Source organism: Lampris incognitus, chromosome 7 (assembly GCF_029633865.1).
Source record: "Lampris incognitus isolate fLamInc1 chromosome 7, fLamInc1.hap2, whole genome shotgun sequence".
Lineage (NCBI taxonomy): Eukaryota > Metazoa > Chordata > Actinopteri > Lampriformes > Lampridae > Lampris > Lampris incognitus.
Window position 1 is genome coordinate 5,138,772 of NC_079217.1, and position 13,803 is coordinate 5,152,574.

General features: G+C 48.1%; 1 protein-coding gene across 1 annotated transcript; it reads left to right on the forward strand.

The window, feature by feature from the left end:
- Nucleotides 1-1,275: 1,275 nt before the first annotated feature.
- Nucleotides 1,276-10,550, forward strand: LOC130115849 (extracellular calcium-sensing receptor-like). The gene is made up of 9 exons (XM_056283698.1): nt 1,276-1,360; nt 2,830-3,025; nt 3,474-3,762; nt 3,918-4,004; nt 5,658-5,849; nt 6,052-6,585; nt 6,678-6,902; nt 8,350-8,473; nt 9,649-10,550. Exons 1-9 carry the CDS (start codon nt 1,276-1,278, stop codon nt 10,548-10,550), a joined length of 2,634 nt encoding a protein of 877 aa, XP_056139673.1.
- Nucleotides 10,551-13,803: the final 3,253 nt, after the last annotated feature.

A 13,803-nucleotide genomic window follows, 5' to 3' on the forward strand; every position in this document is an offset into this window, starting at 1 on the left:
ACGGGCCACTCAACCGCCAGCAGCACGTTGTTCGTTAGTTTGTTTTGGTGTCGATACGTTGCAGGTATTATAATTTAAACAGAGATTTTTCATCTATTTTTCGATATATTACTAGAAATTAAATTTTTTTTTTTTGGTAGGGAAATTAAAAAAAAAACTTCCTTCTGGCATTTCTCCAAAAATTCTCGCGGACCATAAATCAACCCGTCACGGGCCGGACGTGGCCCGCGGGCCGCCTATTGGGGACCCCTGCATTACAGTAACAACACCATTGATACAGATAGACAGCAGAGACCAGAGGGTTGTCTCACCTTGTTATATTTCATTTAGTTTGCCAAATGATTTAAATCAGATTGTGTAGGTAAGCGCGTTCACGTGCACCCATGGTAACCCTAAAACCACAGCCCTGCCCCACCCCACCCCACACACACCCACATAACAACACCCACATAACAACACCCACATAACCCCTGCTGCTTGATACCTTTGGGTTTGTAATGTGATGCTGTCTGACAAGGCAATATACCCGTTGCGTGAGATCAAGTGCCGTTATTGATGACGTCACTCACATCGTTCACTGTCTCTACCATGGGATCTGCTGAACTCAGCCGAGCCAACTAACCCCGTGACGTCACAGGTTATAGTACCGCAAGATGGTGGCGCCCTTGCCACGAAATTTATAACAGGGCTTCTTTTTTCCTTTCATATGTTTCCAATGACGGTGCAGTGGTTAGCGCGGTCGCCTCACAGCACGAAGGTCCCGGGTTCGAGCCCCGGGGTCGTCCAACCTCGGGGGTCGTCCCGGGTCGTCCTCTGTGTGGAGTTTGCATGTTCTCCCCGTGTCTGCGTGGGTTTCCTCCAAGTCCAAAGACCTGTAGGTCAGGTGAATCAGCTGTACCAAACTGCCCCTAGGTGTGTGTGTGTGTGTGTGTGTGTGTGTGTGTGTGTGTGTGTGTGTGTGATGTCTTCCCGCCTGCCACCCAGTGACTGCTGGGATAGGCTCCAGCGGCCCTAAGAGCAGGCTAAGCGGTTCTGATAATGGATGGATGGATGGATGCTTGTTATATAATTGTTGATTAGAGTGGACATACATTCAGTAAATTATGTTAACTTGATTGACTGCTTCATATTCACGTTAAGTATCATGAAAGGCTGATGACAATAATGACAGACAGGTCATTTTCCTATTTTACGTATAAGGCAGTTGTCGTACACTGGGTATTGGGGTTGAAGAGAGAACAAGACAAGATCAATGGGGGAAGATCAGCAGCGAACATGCATCAGCCTCCCAAAGAAGCGCCGGGGACGGCTGTTCTTACAGGCTTCCTCGCAGAGTCGGGAGGGGGGGGCTACTGGGGGAGTATGGGGTACCGGGGCGGTTGCTATAAGCCATCCGGTCCTTGTAGAACCAAAGTGAGAGCTGTGTCCGCATTCTCGGCACAAAGTCCAACACGTTTTCGGTGGGTGTTGGACTCCTCCAAGGTTGTCCCTTGTCTCCGATTCTGTTTGTGATATTCATGGACAGGATCTCAGGGAGCAGCCAAGGTGAGGAGTGTGTCCGTTTTGGGAACCTCAGAACTGCATCTCTGCTCTTCGCAGATGATGTGGTTCTGTTGGCTTCATCAGAACACGACCTCCAGCGCACACTGGGGCGGTTAGCGGTTAGCTGAGTGTGAAATGGCCGGGATGAGAGTCAGCACCTCCAGGTGTGAGGCCGTGGTTCTCTCTCTCTAAAATGGTGGATTGCTCCCTCCTGGTTGGGGATGAGTTGTTGCCTCAAGTGAAGGAGTTCAAGTATCTCGGGGTCTTGTTCACGAGGGAGGGTAGGATGGAGCGGGAGATTGACAGGCGGATTGGTGCAGCACCAGCAGTAATGCGGACGTTGTACCGGACCGTTGTGGTGAAGGGAGCAGCTGGTGGCCAGGCCTTGGCCCATGGGGTCCAGTTGGGCCCAGCCCAAAAAAACAACATGGAGCCACCACCCCGTGGACCCACCACCCGTGGAGATGAGTGTTGGGGTAGGGTGCAATGCAGGCTGGACGGCAAGCGAAGGTGGGGACCGGGGCGTTCTGACTTCCAGCATCGCAGACTGGTCCTCGGGAGCTGGAAGGTCACCTCTCTGCTAGGGAAGGAGCCTGAGCTGGTGCGGGAGGTGGAGCGGTGCCAACTAGATATAGTTGGGCTCACCTCCACACACAGCATGGGCTCTGGTACCAAAGACCTGCAGAGGGGCTGGACTCTTTACTTTTCCGGAGCTGGCCAAGGTGACAGGTGCCGGGCGGGTATAGGGATACTCACAAGTCCCCGGTTGAGCGCCACCGTGTTGGAGTTCTCCCCGGGGAATAAGATGGTCGCCTCTATACGACTGCGAGTCACTGGGGGGGGGAGGGGGAGGCTCTGACTGTTGTGTGTGCTTATGCACGGAGTAGCAGTTTGGAGTATCCGGCCTTCTTGGCGTCTCTGGGTGGTGTCCTGGATAGGGCTCCTCCTGGGGACTCCACAGTTCTGCTAGGGGACTTCAACGCTCACGTGGGCAACGATGGAGAAACCTGGAGGGGCGTGATTGGAGGAACAAAGTGATTTTTTTTTCATTAACCTTTTGTCGTCCATTCATTAGCCTTCATTAACTAGTCTGTCACAATTACATCTAACGTCCAATCACGCGGCGCTCTCTGTCAGGGATGAGACACAAGTTGTGGGCGGGCAAGACATAACGCTATAAAACCTCTCTCCTTCCCTCAGCTCACTCTATTATGGGATGGGTGTGTGAAACAATGACCCCCTTATTCTATTTTCACCTTTTTTACCCTGTCTATGTGCTCCCCACAGCTGTTCCTCCGAGTCCCCACGACCCCACTGACTCGTCCCCATCGCCGACCGACGTGTGCTCGCTGCAAAGCAGCTTTGAGCCGGCGTTTGTGGCTGGGGGGGACTACATTATCGGGGGGATCTTCCCTCTGCACTACAACCAGGAGATGCCAGACCTCAACTGTACCTACAAGCCACCAGCAGTCAAGTGTAATGGGTAAGTTTACCAGGTCGGTGTTAGAATAAACTGCCTTTCTTCTTATTGCGGAATGTTGGAAAACAGCGACGCCGTCGTTTAACCGCGGTCAGTGTAAAATGTCTTCACGAATAGAAATTATAAATCTGGATTATAACTCAGCCTTCATGACGATAAAGAGCAAACACCTATGATGCTGACAAGGACCTTTTTGGTAGGATGGTGAGGGGAGGGGGGGCAAGAAAGAAAGACAACTATAATCACAGTTAGGTGATAAGAGCAACAGACAATAGTAACGAACAGACGATGGGGAGCAGAAAGCATGACACAGGATGCTGTGTTGGCATACCAAACTATAATAACACAACAAAAATCCCTTTACTGAGTCAAAGGGGAGGTATAACACCTCAACCAGTGATGACCCCCCCCCTCCTCCCCCCTTCACTGTGTGTGTGGTGTGCATGTTTAGGTTTGATCCCAGAGCCTTCCGCTGGGCTCAGACCCTGAGGCTGGCGGTGGAGCAGATCAACCAGAGTAAGAAGCTGCTGCCCCGCCACACCCTCGGGTACAAAATCTTCGATTCGTGCGCGTATCCTCTGACGGGGCAGAGGGCCGCCCTGGCTGTGCTGAACGGGCCCGGAGAGACCCGCTCCCCCACGTGCACGGGTGCCTCGCCGCTCCTCGCCGTCATCGGAGAATCCGGCTCTGCTCAGTCCATCGTGGTATCTCGAATCCTTCAGCCCTTCAGGATCCCTATGGTGAGGCAGATTCTGCTGTCAAATTAAAAAATACACACGCACAGAAAGAACTGAAACGTTTCTCATCCTGTGCGCGTGCAGATTTGGCGCCCTGTTTTTTCCCCGCCTCATTTCTAAGTTGTGTAACGATGTCTTTCTGATCCCTTCTGTTAAAGATCAGTTACTTCTCATCCTGTGCGTGTCTCAGTGACCGCAGAAAGTACCCCAACTTCTTCCGAGTGATCCCCAACGACGACTATCAGGTGTGAACCTGGCCGGGGAGGGAAATGGGTTTGACGGGTGATCATTACAGTAATATGTATGTATTAAGTATATGTATGCATTAAACTGTTTTCCACGTATTCCAGTGGTGCAGCAGAGGGTAGGCGTCCCTAAATGCAGTCTACCCACCTTTTTAATATTCCAAATAGAGTTTACCCATCTTTTTAAGGCTGACTTCAATCTTCATCATATACATAAATAGCATACTACATCAACAGCGTCAAACTGCCATTAGTTATAGAAAATGTATTTCAACGAGAATATGCATAATTGCAATATTTTTCTGAAAGTACCACGTTGGTAGTTCACAGGAAGTAGAACGGGTTCATCCGGACACAACAACGTTTACTGGGAGAAACGCTTCATCGCTCATCTAAGTGATGAAACCGTCAGCCGGCTAGGTTGTTATGCCGCCGTGTTGTTTAGGAGGGTGGGGACGCCTGCAGTCAGCTGAGACTGGAGAGGTCACCTAGATGATGACGATGACGTCATACCCCCAATACACCTTCTGTCCAGATGAACTGATTCAACTTACTGTGATTTCCCTAACCAACCAACCAATCAACCAATCAATCAATCAAGAAATCAATCAATCAATCAATCAACCAATCAATCAATCAATCAATCAATCAATCAATCAACTTTATTTCACACAAATATGAAAAATAAAATTTATGCATATAAAATACACAAAATGGTGTGAAAAGGGACACCCTAAGGAAGCTCAGCAGAGCTTGCGGACGCGGGCCCACACTCTAAGCAAAGTAATTTACATGAAGAGTGACAGACATAAAAGCAAAGAAAAATAAAAGAAATAAAACCTACAAAAAAAGTATCTAAAGTCCCATTCCCATAATTACCAAGTTTTTAGTATATCAGTCAGCAGCATATTTCTGAATTAATTTATGTTTTAATTTCTTTTGAAAGACGTGTATGGGTTAGGGTTACCTGGATTATTGAGCATGCGTCAAGACATGTCAGTAGTTGGTTGTCCCAATGATGACAAAACATTGACTAAAGGTCGGAGTTCACCCACTTTCTTATGTACCACTGCATCACTGCACCACAATGTACAACTTTAGACCGTGACATTAAATGGGACGCCACTCTAGAAAGTGAAAATGTGACGTGGACATTTAAAATGCATACGTTCATTCATGTTTTTGTTTGTTTTGTTTCTACTGGGAGACAAAATGATCTTTAGCAGAAAGCTAACTTATTTTGTCATTGTATTCTTACAACGAATGTGTTCTCTGCATGTAGCCCATCCTGCTGTTTAGCAGCAGTGGGCAGCTGCAGCGCCCGGGGGACCAACTCCAGTTCCTCTGTCCACTGTCTTGCTCAGGGGCACAGACAATGGGTATTAACATGTGTTTTTGATGGTTGGAGGAAACCCACGCAGACACGGGGAGAACATGCAAACTCCACACAGAAAGGACCTGGGACGGCCTGGGGTTCGAACCCAGGGCCTTCTCGCTTTGAGGCAGCAGCGCTAACCACTGCGTGGTGTTATCTCTTCCACATCTGTTTTGAGACCAAAGAAAATCAGCATTGTTTGTGGTGTTATCTCTTCCACATCTGTTTTGAGACCAAAGAAAATCAGCGTTTGTTTGTCGTTTTGAATCTGCTCCCAGGTGAAGGCCATCGCTCAGCTGCTGCTGCGTTTCAGATGGACTTGGGTGGGGTTGCTGCGTGGGGACCATGAATACGGACGCTTCGCCGTACAAGGTCTGCTGAGGGAGCTAAGGGGGACCGGGGTGTGTGTTGCCTACAGAGAGATGATTCCTCTGCTCTACAGTCACCACAGGGCTCTGGAGATCATAGAGGTAGATGCAGATGAGTACTGAGGGCAGTCACTAAATTCAAAGTCAGATCAAATCTTATTACTGGAAGGAACACGGTGACGCAGCCTGCTGAGAGCAACTTCATTTTACTTCATGACGACATTTTATATTGGGTATTAACGACGATCCAATTTCAATCTGGTCTGATTGGGGGGGAAATTCTCTCTCCCTCATCGGTGTGAAGGTGATGCGCAGCTCCAAGGCGAAGGTGGTGGTGGTGTTTTCGGCGGAGGGGGAGATGACGCCGTTCCTGAGAGACTACATGGAGCAGAACATCACAGGAATCCAATGGGTGGCCAGCGAGGCCTGGGTCACAGCCTCCGTCTTCACAGGGAGCGAATACTACCCCTACCTGGGTGGCACCATTGGCTTTGGGGTCAAAGAGGGCTCCATCCCGGGGCTCAGAGACTACCTTCGGACAGTGAGTCCTCAGAGATACCCTTCGAACCCACTGGTGCAGGAGCTGTGGGAGGCACTGTATGGCTGCTCTCCTTCTCCCCGCTTCGGCTCTTCGTTGCCCCCCTGCTCTGGGAAGGAGTCCCTCTTGGAGCAGCACTCGGCTTACATGAACACCTCCAGTCCTCGAGTGGCCTACAACGTCTATAAGGCTGTCTACGCAATCGCTCATTCGCTGAAGAATCTCCTCCTCTGTCGGCCTGGCTACGGGCCCTTCCGGAACAGCTCCTGTGCTCACAGCAACAACACACACCCCTGGCAGGTACACATACTTACCGTCTGTAATAATCCCCTTTTCTTAATCATTATCTAGTTCAACAGAGGATAATCAAAAGTTGTGTGTTCGTGTCGAAGTTACAGCATTACCTCCAGGAGGTGGCATTCGCCAGCGACGGGGAGGAGGTGAACTTTGACCTGAAGGGAGACCCCATACCGTACTACGACGTCATCAACTGGCAGAGAGGCACGGGGGGAAATATTGAGTTTGTCAACGTGGGGCTGTTTGATGGGAACAAGGCGGAGGGGCAGGAGCTGCTGATCCAGGAGGAGAGGATAACATGGGCGGGGCATCAAAGCGAGGCAAGCGGCTCACACTGTGTATTTGCCTACATCAGATGCCAGCTATTGAAGCTCTGTAGGTTGAGGAGGAGGTAAGTATGGCAGATGAGAAAACTTGGATGTGATGTGACATCTGTGACCCCCCCCCCCCCAGGAAATCTGGCCCTCGTGTAATGCGACGGTGTGACGGCAAAGTCATATGACCCATCCTGTACGCCTCAAATTCACCCACTCACGCACACATTCACACACTGATGGAGGAGGCTGCCATGCAAGGCACCCACCTGTTCATCAGGAGCAGTTAGGGGTTCAGTGTCTTGCTCAAGGACACTTCGACGCGCTCTCTAGAGGAGCCGGGGATTGAACCAGCGACCTTCTGATTACCAGACGACCAGCTCTACCTCCTGAGCCGTGCCATGACATTATGCTGTATTTCACATTTTTAACTGAATAATCAGTATTTGCACCACTTCAGGGCGGCATGGTGGTGCAGTGGTTAGCGGGGTCGCCTCACAGGCAAGGTCCTGGGTTCGAGCCCCGGGGTAGTCCAACCTTGGGGGTCGTCCCGGGTCGTCCTCTGTGTGGAGTTTGCATGTTCTCCCCATGGCTATGTGGGTTTCCTCCGAGGGCTCCGGTTTCCCCCCACAGTCCAAAGACATGTAGGTCAGGTGACTCGGCCGTACTACATTGTCCCTAGGTGTGTGTATGTGTGTATGTGTGTGTGTGTGTGTGTGTCTTGGCCTGGCGGCCTGTCCAGGGTGTCTTCCCACCTGCCACCCAATGACTGCTGGGATAGGCTCCAGCACCCCCGCGACCCTGAGAGCAGGATAAGCGGTTCGGATAATGGATGGATGGATGGATGGATGGATGGATAATGGATGGATGGATGGATGGATGGATGGATGGATAATGGATGGATGGATGGATGGATGGATAATGGATGGATGGATGGATGGATAATGGATGGATGGATAATGGATGGATGGATGGATGGATGGATGGATGGATGGATGGATGGATGGATGGATGGATGGATGGATAATGGATGGATGGATAACGGATGGATGGATAACGGATGGATGGATGGATGGATGGATGGATGGATGGATGGATGGATGGATGGATGGATGGATGGATAATGGATGGATGGATAATGGATGGATGGATAATGGATGCGCCACGTCAGATGTTTTTTCCACATTTTCTAACATCACAGCTCTCTACTTGTGCTACTCACATTTAATGAAAGAAGTTTGAAGCACAAATTGTATAAATTCCTAGAAAAAAATGCTATGACATGTTTTGACCGCTAATTCATAAACACGGCATGGAAGATGACACCGTCTTGTCCTCGACTTGGACTCGAATGTCCCCATGCTGTTGTCTCAGACTGCAAAGTACCGCAAAATACCACAAAATCAGCAGTGTTATGGAATATGAAAGTCTCACGGTCTGTGTGACCCCCCAGGTGGTGGCGTCTGTATGCAGCGCCAGCTGTCCTCCGGGATCCAGGAAGGCTGTCCGTCGTGGGGAGCCTGTGTGCTGCTTTGACTGTGTACCATGTGACAGCGGCAAAATTAGCAATCAGACAGGTGGGTTAAAAAAGAAAAAAAAATTTTCAAAACAGGTTAAAATAATGTTCCGACACGGTTGATAACCCAAATTCAAAATGTCATATATCAACCCAATGGTTAAAACACAATAGATTCTAGTTCTGTAACGCTGTGAAGTGTATACAGCACTGTTACCTGACCGGGTGGCATTTTACGATGAGAGTAGCTTTATAAAGGGTTCATAAGTGGTTACAAATAGCTTTATAATGGTTAATAATTCATCATTAAGAAGATGGTATAATGCACTGACATTTTATCAGACTGGGAGCGTGTCCACTGACATTCTTTTGGAGACCATGTGATGAGACAAAGATGGCCAACACATTGTATGGACGCCTCACGAACCACCACCTCCTAACCTTAAGCTTAACTTTATACATTTAATTACCATTGCTATTGCATGGTCATCAACCCCCACCCCCCCACCCCCGGCGGCACGGTGGCGCAGTGGTTAGCGCAGTCGCCTCACAGTTATTGCTATTAATGGAATACATTGTGTACTGCATATTGTGTATATAATGTATGAATTCACTGTGTACAAAGTCTGCTTTGTTTTGTTTTTTTGTTTTTTTGGGGGGTGGGGGGGGGACGCTGTGTCCTGGTGTTCTTTGTCTTTGTGTCCCCTGTGTTACGGCAGAGAAAGCCAGAGCACAATACTTTCATTGTATTCTAAATACACGTATGACCACAAGGTGGAAGTTGAACTTGAACGTCGCCTTCTGCCAGTAAAATAAACCAGTTTCTGCAGCCCGTCGCGTGGAATACCGTCTTTCCTGGTTTTCTGTTTTTTTTTTAAATTTTTTTAAATTTATTTCTCCACTGGGGTCCTTGAATACTTATACTCTTACACATTGTTTTTTATGTAAGTGATCATTTACCAAGTACTTTTTATTCACTATACCTTAATACTGTAATGACCGAGGCTCTAAAGAAGTGACCCATTATAGCTGAATTTTTATTTTGATATTCTTGTTTTTTCTTGCTTACTTATGCTTTATGTTCGTTGAGTAACCTTGTTGTTAAAGTGAACGATGCGCCAAGTCCAATCAATTTTATTTGAAAACTTATTTGACGAATAAAACGGTCTCTGAATCTAGTTTTAGAAAATCAAACAATTAAACTTGTGTTTTTCAACTTCCTGTCCTACCCTTCAGATTCCATAGACTGCACCGCGTGCCCTCGTGACTTCTGGTCAAACACAGAACGAACAGCGTGCATCCCCAAGAAGGTCGAGTTCTTGACCCATGACTCCTTAGGCATCGCCCTGACGGCAGTCGCGGCGTCAGGAGGTTGCCTCACAGCAGCCGTCCTCGCGGTCTTCCTCTATCACAGGAACACCCCCATAGTTCGTGTTAACAACTCCGAGCTCAGTTTCTTCATCCTGATCTCCCTGACTCTGTGCTTTCTGTGCGCCCTGGTGTTCATCGGGGAGCCCACGCCCTGGTCCTGCATGCTGCGCCACACCGCCTTCAGTATCACATTCTCCCTTTGCATTTCTTGCATCCTGGGGAAGACTCTTGTGGTCCTAGCTGCGTTCACGGCCACCAAGCCCGGGGACAACATTATGAAGTGGCTGAGGCCCAGACAGCAGAGGACCATCATCTTCAGCTGCACCCTTCTTCAGGTTGTAATCTGCACTGCTTGGCTTATTGATGTCCCTCCATTCCCGTCCCGCAATACCCAGTGTGAAAGATCAAAAATCATCATGGAATGCAGCGTGGGATCAAGCCTGGCCTTCTGGTGCGTCTTGGGATACATTGGCCTCCTGGCCTGCCTGTGCTTTGTACTGGCTTTTCTGGCTCGCAAGCTGCCGGGCAACTTCAATGAGGCCAAGTTCATCACTTTCAGCATGCTGATCTTCTGTGCAGTTTGGGTGGCATTCATACCGGCTTACATTAGCTCTCCTGGGAAATACGCAGATGCCGTGGAGACTTTTGCTATTCTGGCCTCCAGCTTTGGCCTGCTGTTCTGCCTGTTTGCTCCGAAGTGTTACATCATCCTTATGAAGCCAGAGAAAAACACTAAACAGCACCTCATGGGGAAGCAGAAGAAGTGACGCAACCTCAGTAATCTCTGATGTAATAGCTGGGCTATATTTACCAATAAACGGACAAAGTCGAATATTAGATCATATTTCTCAAACTGGGCTGTGATGTTTGTTGCACATTTACAACAGAAACGCTCCTCTTTCCCGTACACCAAGAAACAAAGAACAATAGGCGGGTTTCCATTGAAATTTTACGCAAAATAGAAGTGATTTTTTTTATTTTTCTTATTTTTAAAAGTCAACAAAACACAATTGTGGATGGTTTATGTTTCCATAGGATGATGTTACGCGATTAAAGGTGGGTTTTCTCCTCTCGCAATAGTCTCTAAGACCTGATAAGGCCACAGATCTCCAAGACCTGATAAGGCCACAGATCTCCAAGACCCGATAAGGCCACAGATCTCCAAGACCCGATAAGGCCACAGATCTCCAAGATCTGATAAGGCCACAGATCTCCAAGATCTGATAAGGCGCCAGATCTCCAAGACCTGATAAGGCCACAGATCTCCAAGACCCGATAAGGCCACAGATCTCCAAGACCTGATAAGTGTCGGCACGGTGATCTCGGTTGCATGCACCGCGATAGGCGTGGTAGTGTTTAATCGAAGGCGACGAGGACATGTGACACATGCAGGGACGGAAAGGCAGGCACCCTTATACCTGGCAGTGGCCACGTACCAGGGATGTATGGGAGGTCACTGTCTGCAATGATTTTACAGAGGTTCTGTGGATCCAAAACTTCAGAATGACCCGCTTAACGTTTGATGAGTTATGCAACGCAGTAGGACCCCTGGTGGCGCCTGCCACATCATGCCCCAAAGGAACCGGTTCCAACTGAGAAGTGTATAGGTGCCATGCCATATCCAATAGCCCATTATTTATTCCCAAACCCCATTAGTCCAAAAAATATCCCATTGGACCGAAAGGCCATTTGTCTGACAGCCCATTATCCTGAAAACAAACTTCCCATTGCAGATCGTTGATCTGAACTGGCCAGAGATAAATACAACAAAGTTTATATCTCTGGTGAAGTAGAGATGACATTCTCAAAAGTGCTTTTAACGTTACACCTCCTAATCCTGCAAATTAGCAGTAAACGGTATCTTCCTGTGTGCACATCAAAATACACTAAGGTGTTAAGGGCAAACAAAAAAACTCCACAGAGAGAGTGTATTTTTGGAGCAGTGGGCTTTTGTTTTGGGGATAAAGGGCTTCTGAACAAATGGGCTTTTGGTCCAATGGGACATTTTCAGGCTATTTGGGTTTCGGAATAATGGGCCGTCGGAACAACGGGCAGTCACCCTTATGTGTGGCTATGTTGACTTAAATGAGAACAACGTCTCCATTTCAATTTTGTGAAATATTGCTTTGTCGCATCATCTGGAAAACCACCTCATGCGAGTGTATAAACTTTTTTTCCGATATTTGATATATATATTTTAATTCATGTTTCCATTACTTATTTTTTAGTTTGCAGTTTCAAATTGCGCATTAAACAGGTTAATGGAAAACCCGCTGAATTACATGGAGGATTTCAGTGTAACATGTATTCTAAATAAATAAAGATCTTTGGAAATGAATGGTCTTGTTGCCTTGAGAATATTGATGGAGAAGTATAGAGAAGGCCAGACGGAGTTCTTTGTGGATGACAGGGTGCCGAGAGAGGAGGTGTGGTATTGTATGAGGAAGTCAGGAGTTGCAGAGAAGTATGTAGGAGTGGTGCAGGATATGTATGAGGGAAGTGTGACAGTGGTGAGGTGTGTGGTTGGAATGACAGATGGGTTCAAGGTGGAGGTGGGATTACATCAAGGATCGGCTCTGAGCCCTTTCTTGTTTGCAGTGGTGATGGACAGGTTGACAGACGAGATCAGGCAGGAGTCTCCGTGGACTATGATGTTTGCGGATGACATTGTGATCTGTAGCGAGAGTAGGGTGCAGGTTGAGGAGAGCCTGGAGAGGTGGAGGTATGCACTGGAGAGGTGGAGGTATGCACCGGAGAGAAGAGGAATGAAAGTCAGTAGGAGCAAGATGGGATACCTATGCATGAATGAGAGGGAGGACAGTGGAATAGTGAGGATGCAAGGAGTAGAGGTGATGAAGACATATGAGTTTAAATACTTGGGGTCAACTGTCCAAAGTAACAGGGAGTGCAGAAGAGAGGTGGAGAAGAGAGTGCAGGCAGGGTGGAGTGGGTGGAGAAGAGTGTCAGGAGTGATGTGAGACAGAAGGGTACCAGCAAGAGTTAAAGGGAAGGTTTACAAGATGGTTGTGAGACCAGCTATGTTATATGGTTTGGAGACAGTGGCACTGATGAAAAGACAGGAGGTGGAGCTGGAGGTGGCAGAGTTGAAGATGCTAAAATTTTCATTGGGAGTGACGAAGAAGGACAGGATTAGGAAGGAGTATATTAGAGGGACAGCTCAGGTTGGACGGTTTGGAGGCAAAGCAAGAGAGACAAGATTGAGATGGTGTGGACATGTGTGGAGGAGAGATGCTGGGTATATTGGGAGAAGGATGCTGAATATGGAGCTGCCAGGGAAGAGGAGAAGAGGAAGGACTAAGAGGAGGTTTATAGATGTGGTGAGGGAGGACATGCAGGTGGCTGGTGTGACAGAGGAAGATGCAGAGGACAGGAAGAGATGGAAACATATGATCCGCTGCATCGACCCCTAACGGGAGCAGCCAAAAGTAGTAGTAGTAGTAGTAGTAGTAGTAGGAAATGAATGGTCTTGTAATGGATTTGATTAAACCAATCTAGCGATGGGTACCGAAACCCAGTATTAAACGGGCACTGGTGCTAAAATATCAAAGACCGTAGTATTGATAAGCTCCGGCGTTTGCACCTTTTATCTTACCAACTCCATTTCTAATTTGCAATAAGATCAAGACATTTGTGTAGGACGCATTTTCTCTATTCTCAATCCAGAAGAGCTCTCTCTCTCTCTCTCGGAGCCTGCCATACATGTGAGCTGTGGGATGGGGCCAGCTCTCTCTGCCCCTTTCTCACACTCTCCTGCTCCCAGTGAAAATGGCGGGGAGGAAAGTCTGGTTATACTTCACTAGAGTCGATAATGACAATGCTTGTTGCCCCAAGTGCAACAAGTTTTTCCACGTAAGGGAGGAAATACAAGCAATCTTTCCAAACATCTTGCGAAAGTGCTTCAAATACAGGCGGAGAATCACAGTTTTCAACTGCCTAGCTCGTAGTTCATGTCTCACTGCCCCATCCACCTCAGCTATGTTAGGTATGCTTGCAGCCTGG

Bases quoted from the DNA above. Each gene is read 5' to 3' on its own strand.
- LOC130115849 (XM_056283698.1), top strand. From the start codon at position 1,276: ATGCATCAGCCTCCCAAAGAAGCGCCGGGGACGGCTGTTCTTACAGGC. The intron at 3,026-3,473 runs GTAAGTTTACCA...GTGCATGTTTAG, and splicing joins CCAGCAGTCAAGTGTAATGG to GTTTGATCCCAGAGCCTTCC. The intron at 6,903-8,349 runs GCAAGCGGCTCA...GTGACCCCCCAG, and splicing joins GGGCGGGGCATCAAAGCGAG to GTGGTGGCGTCTGTATGCAG.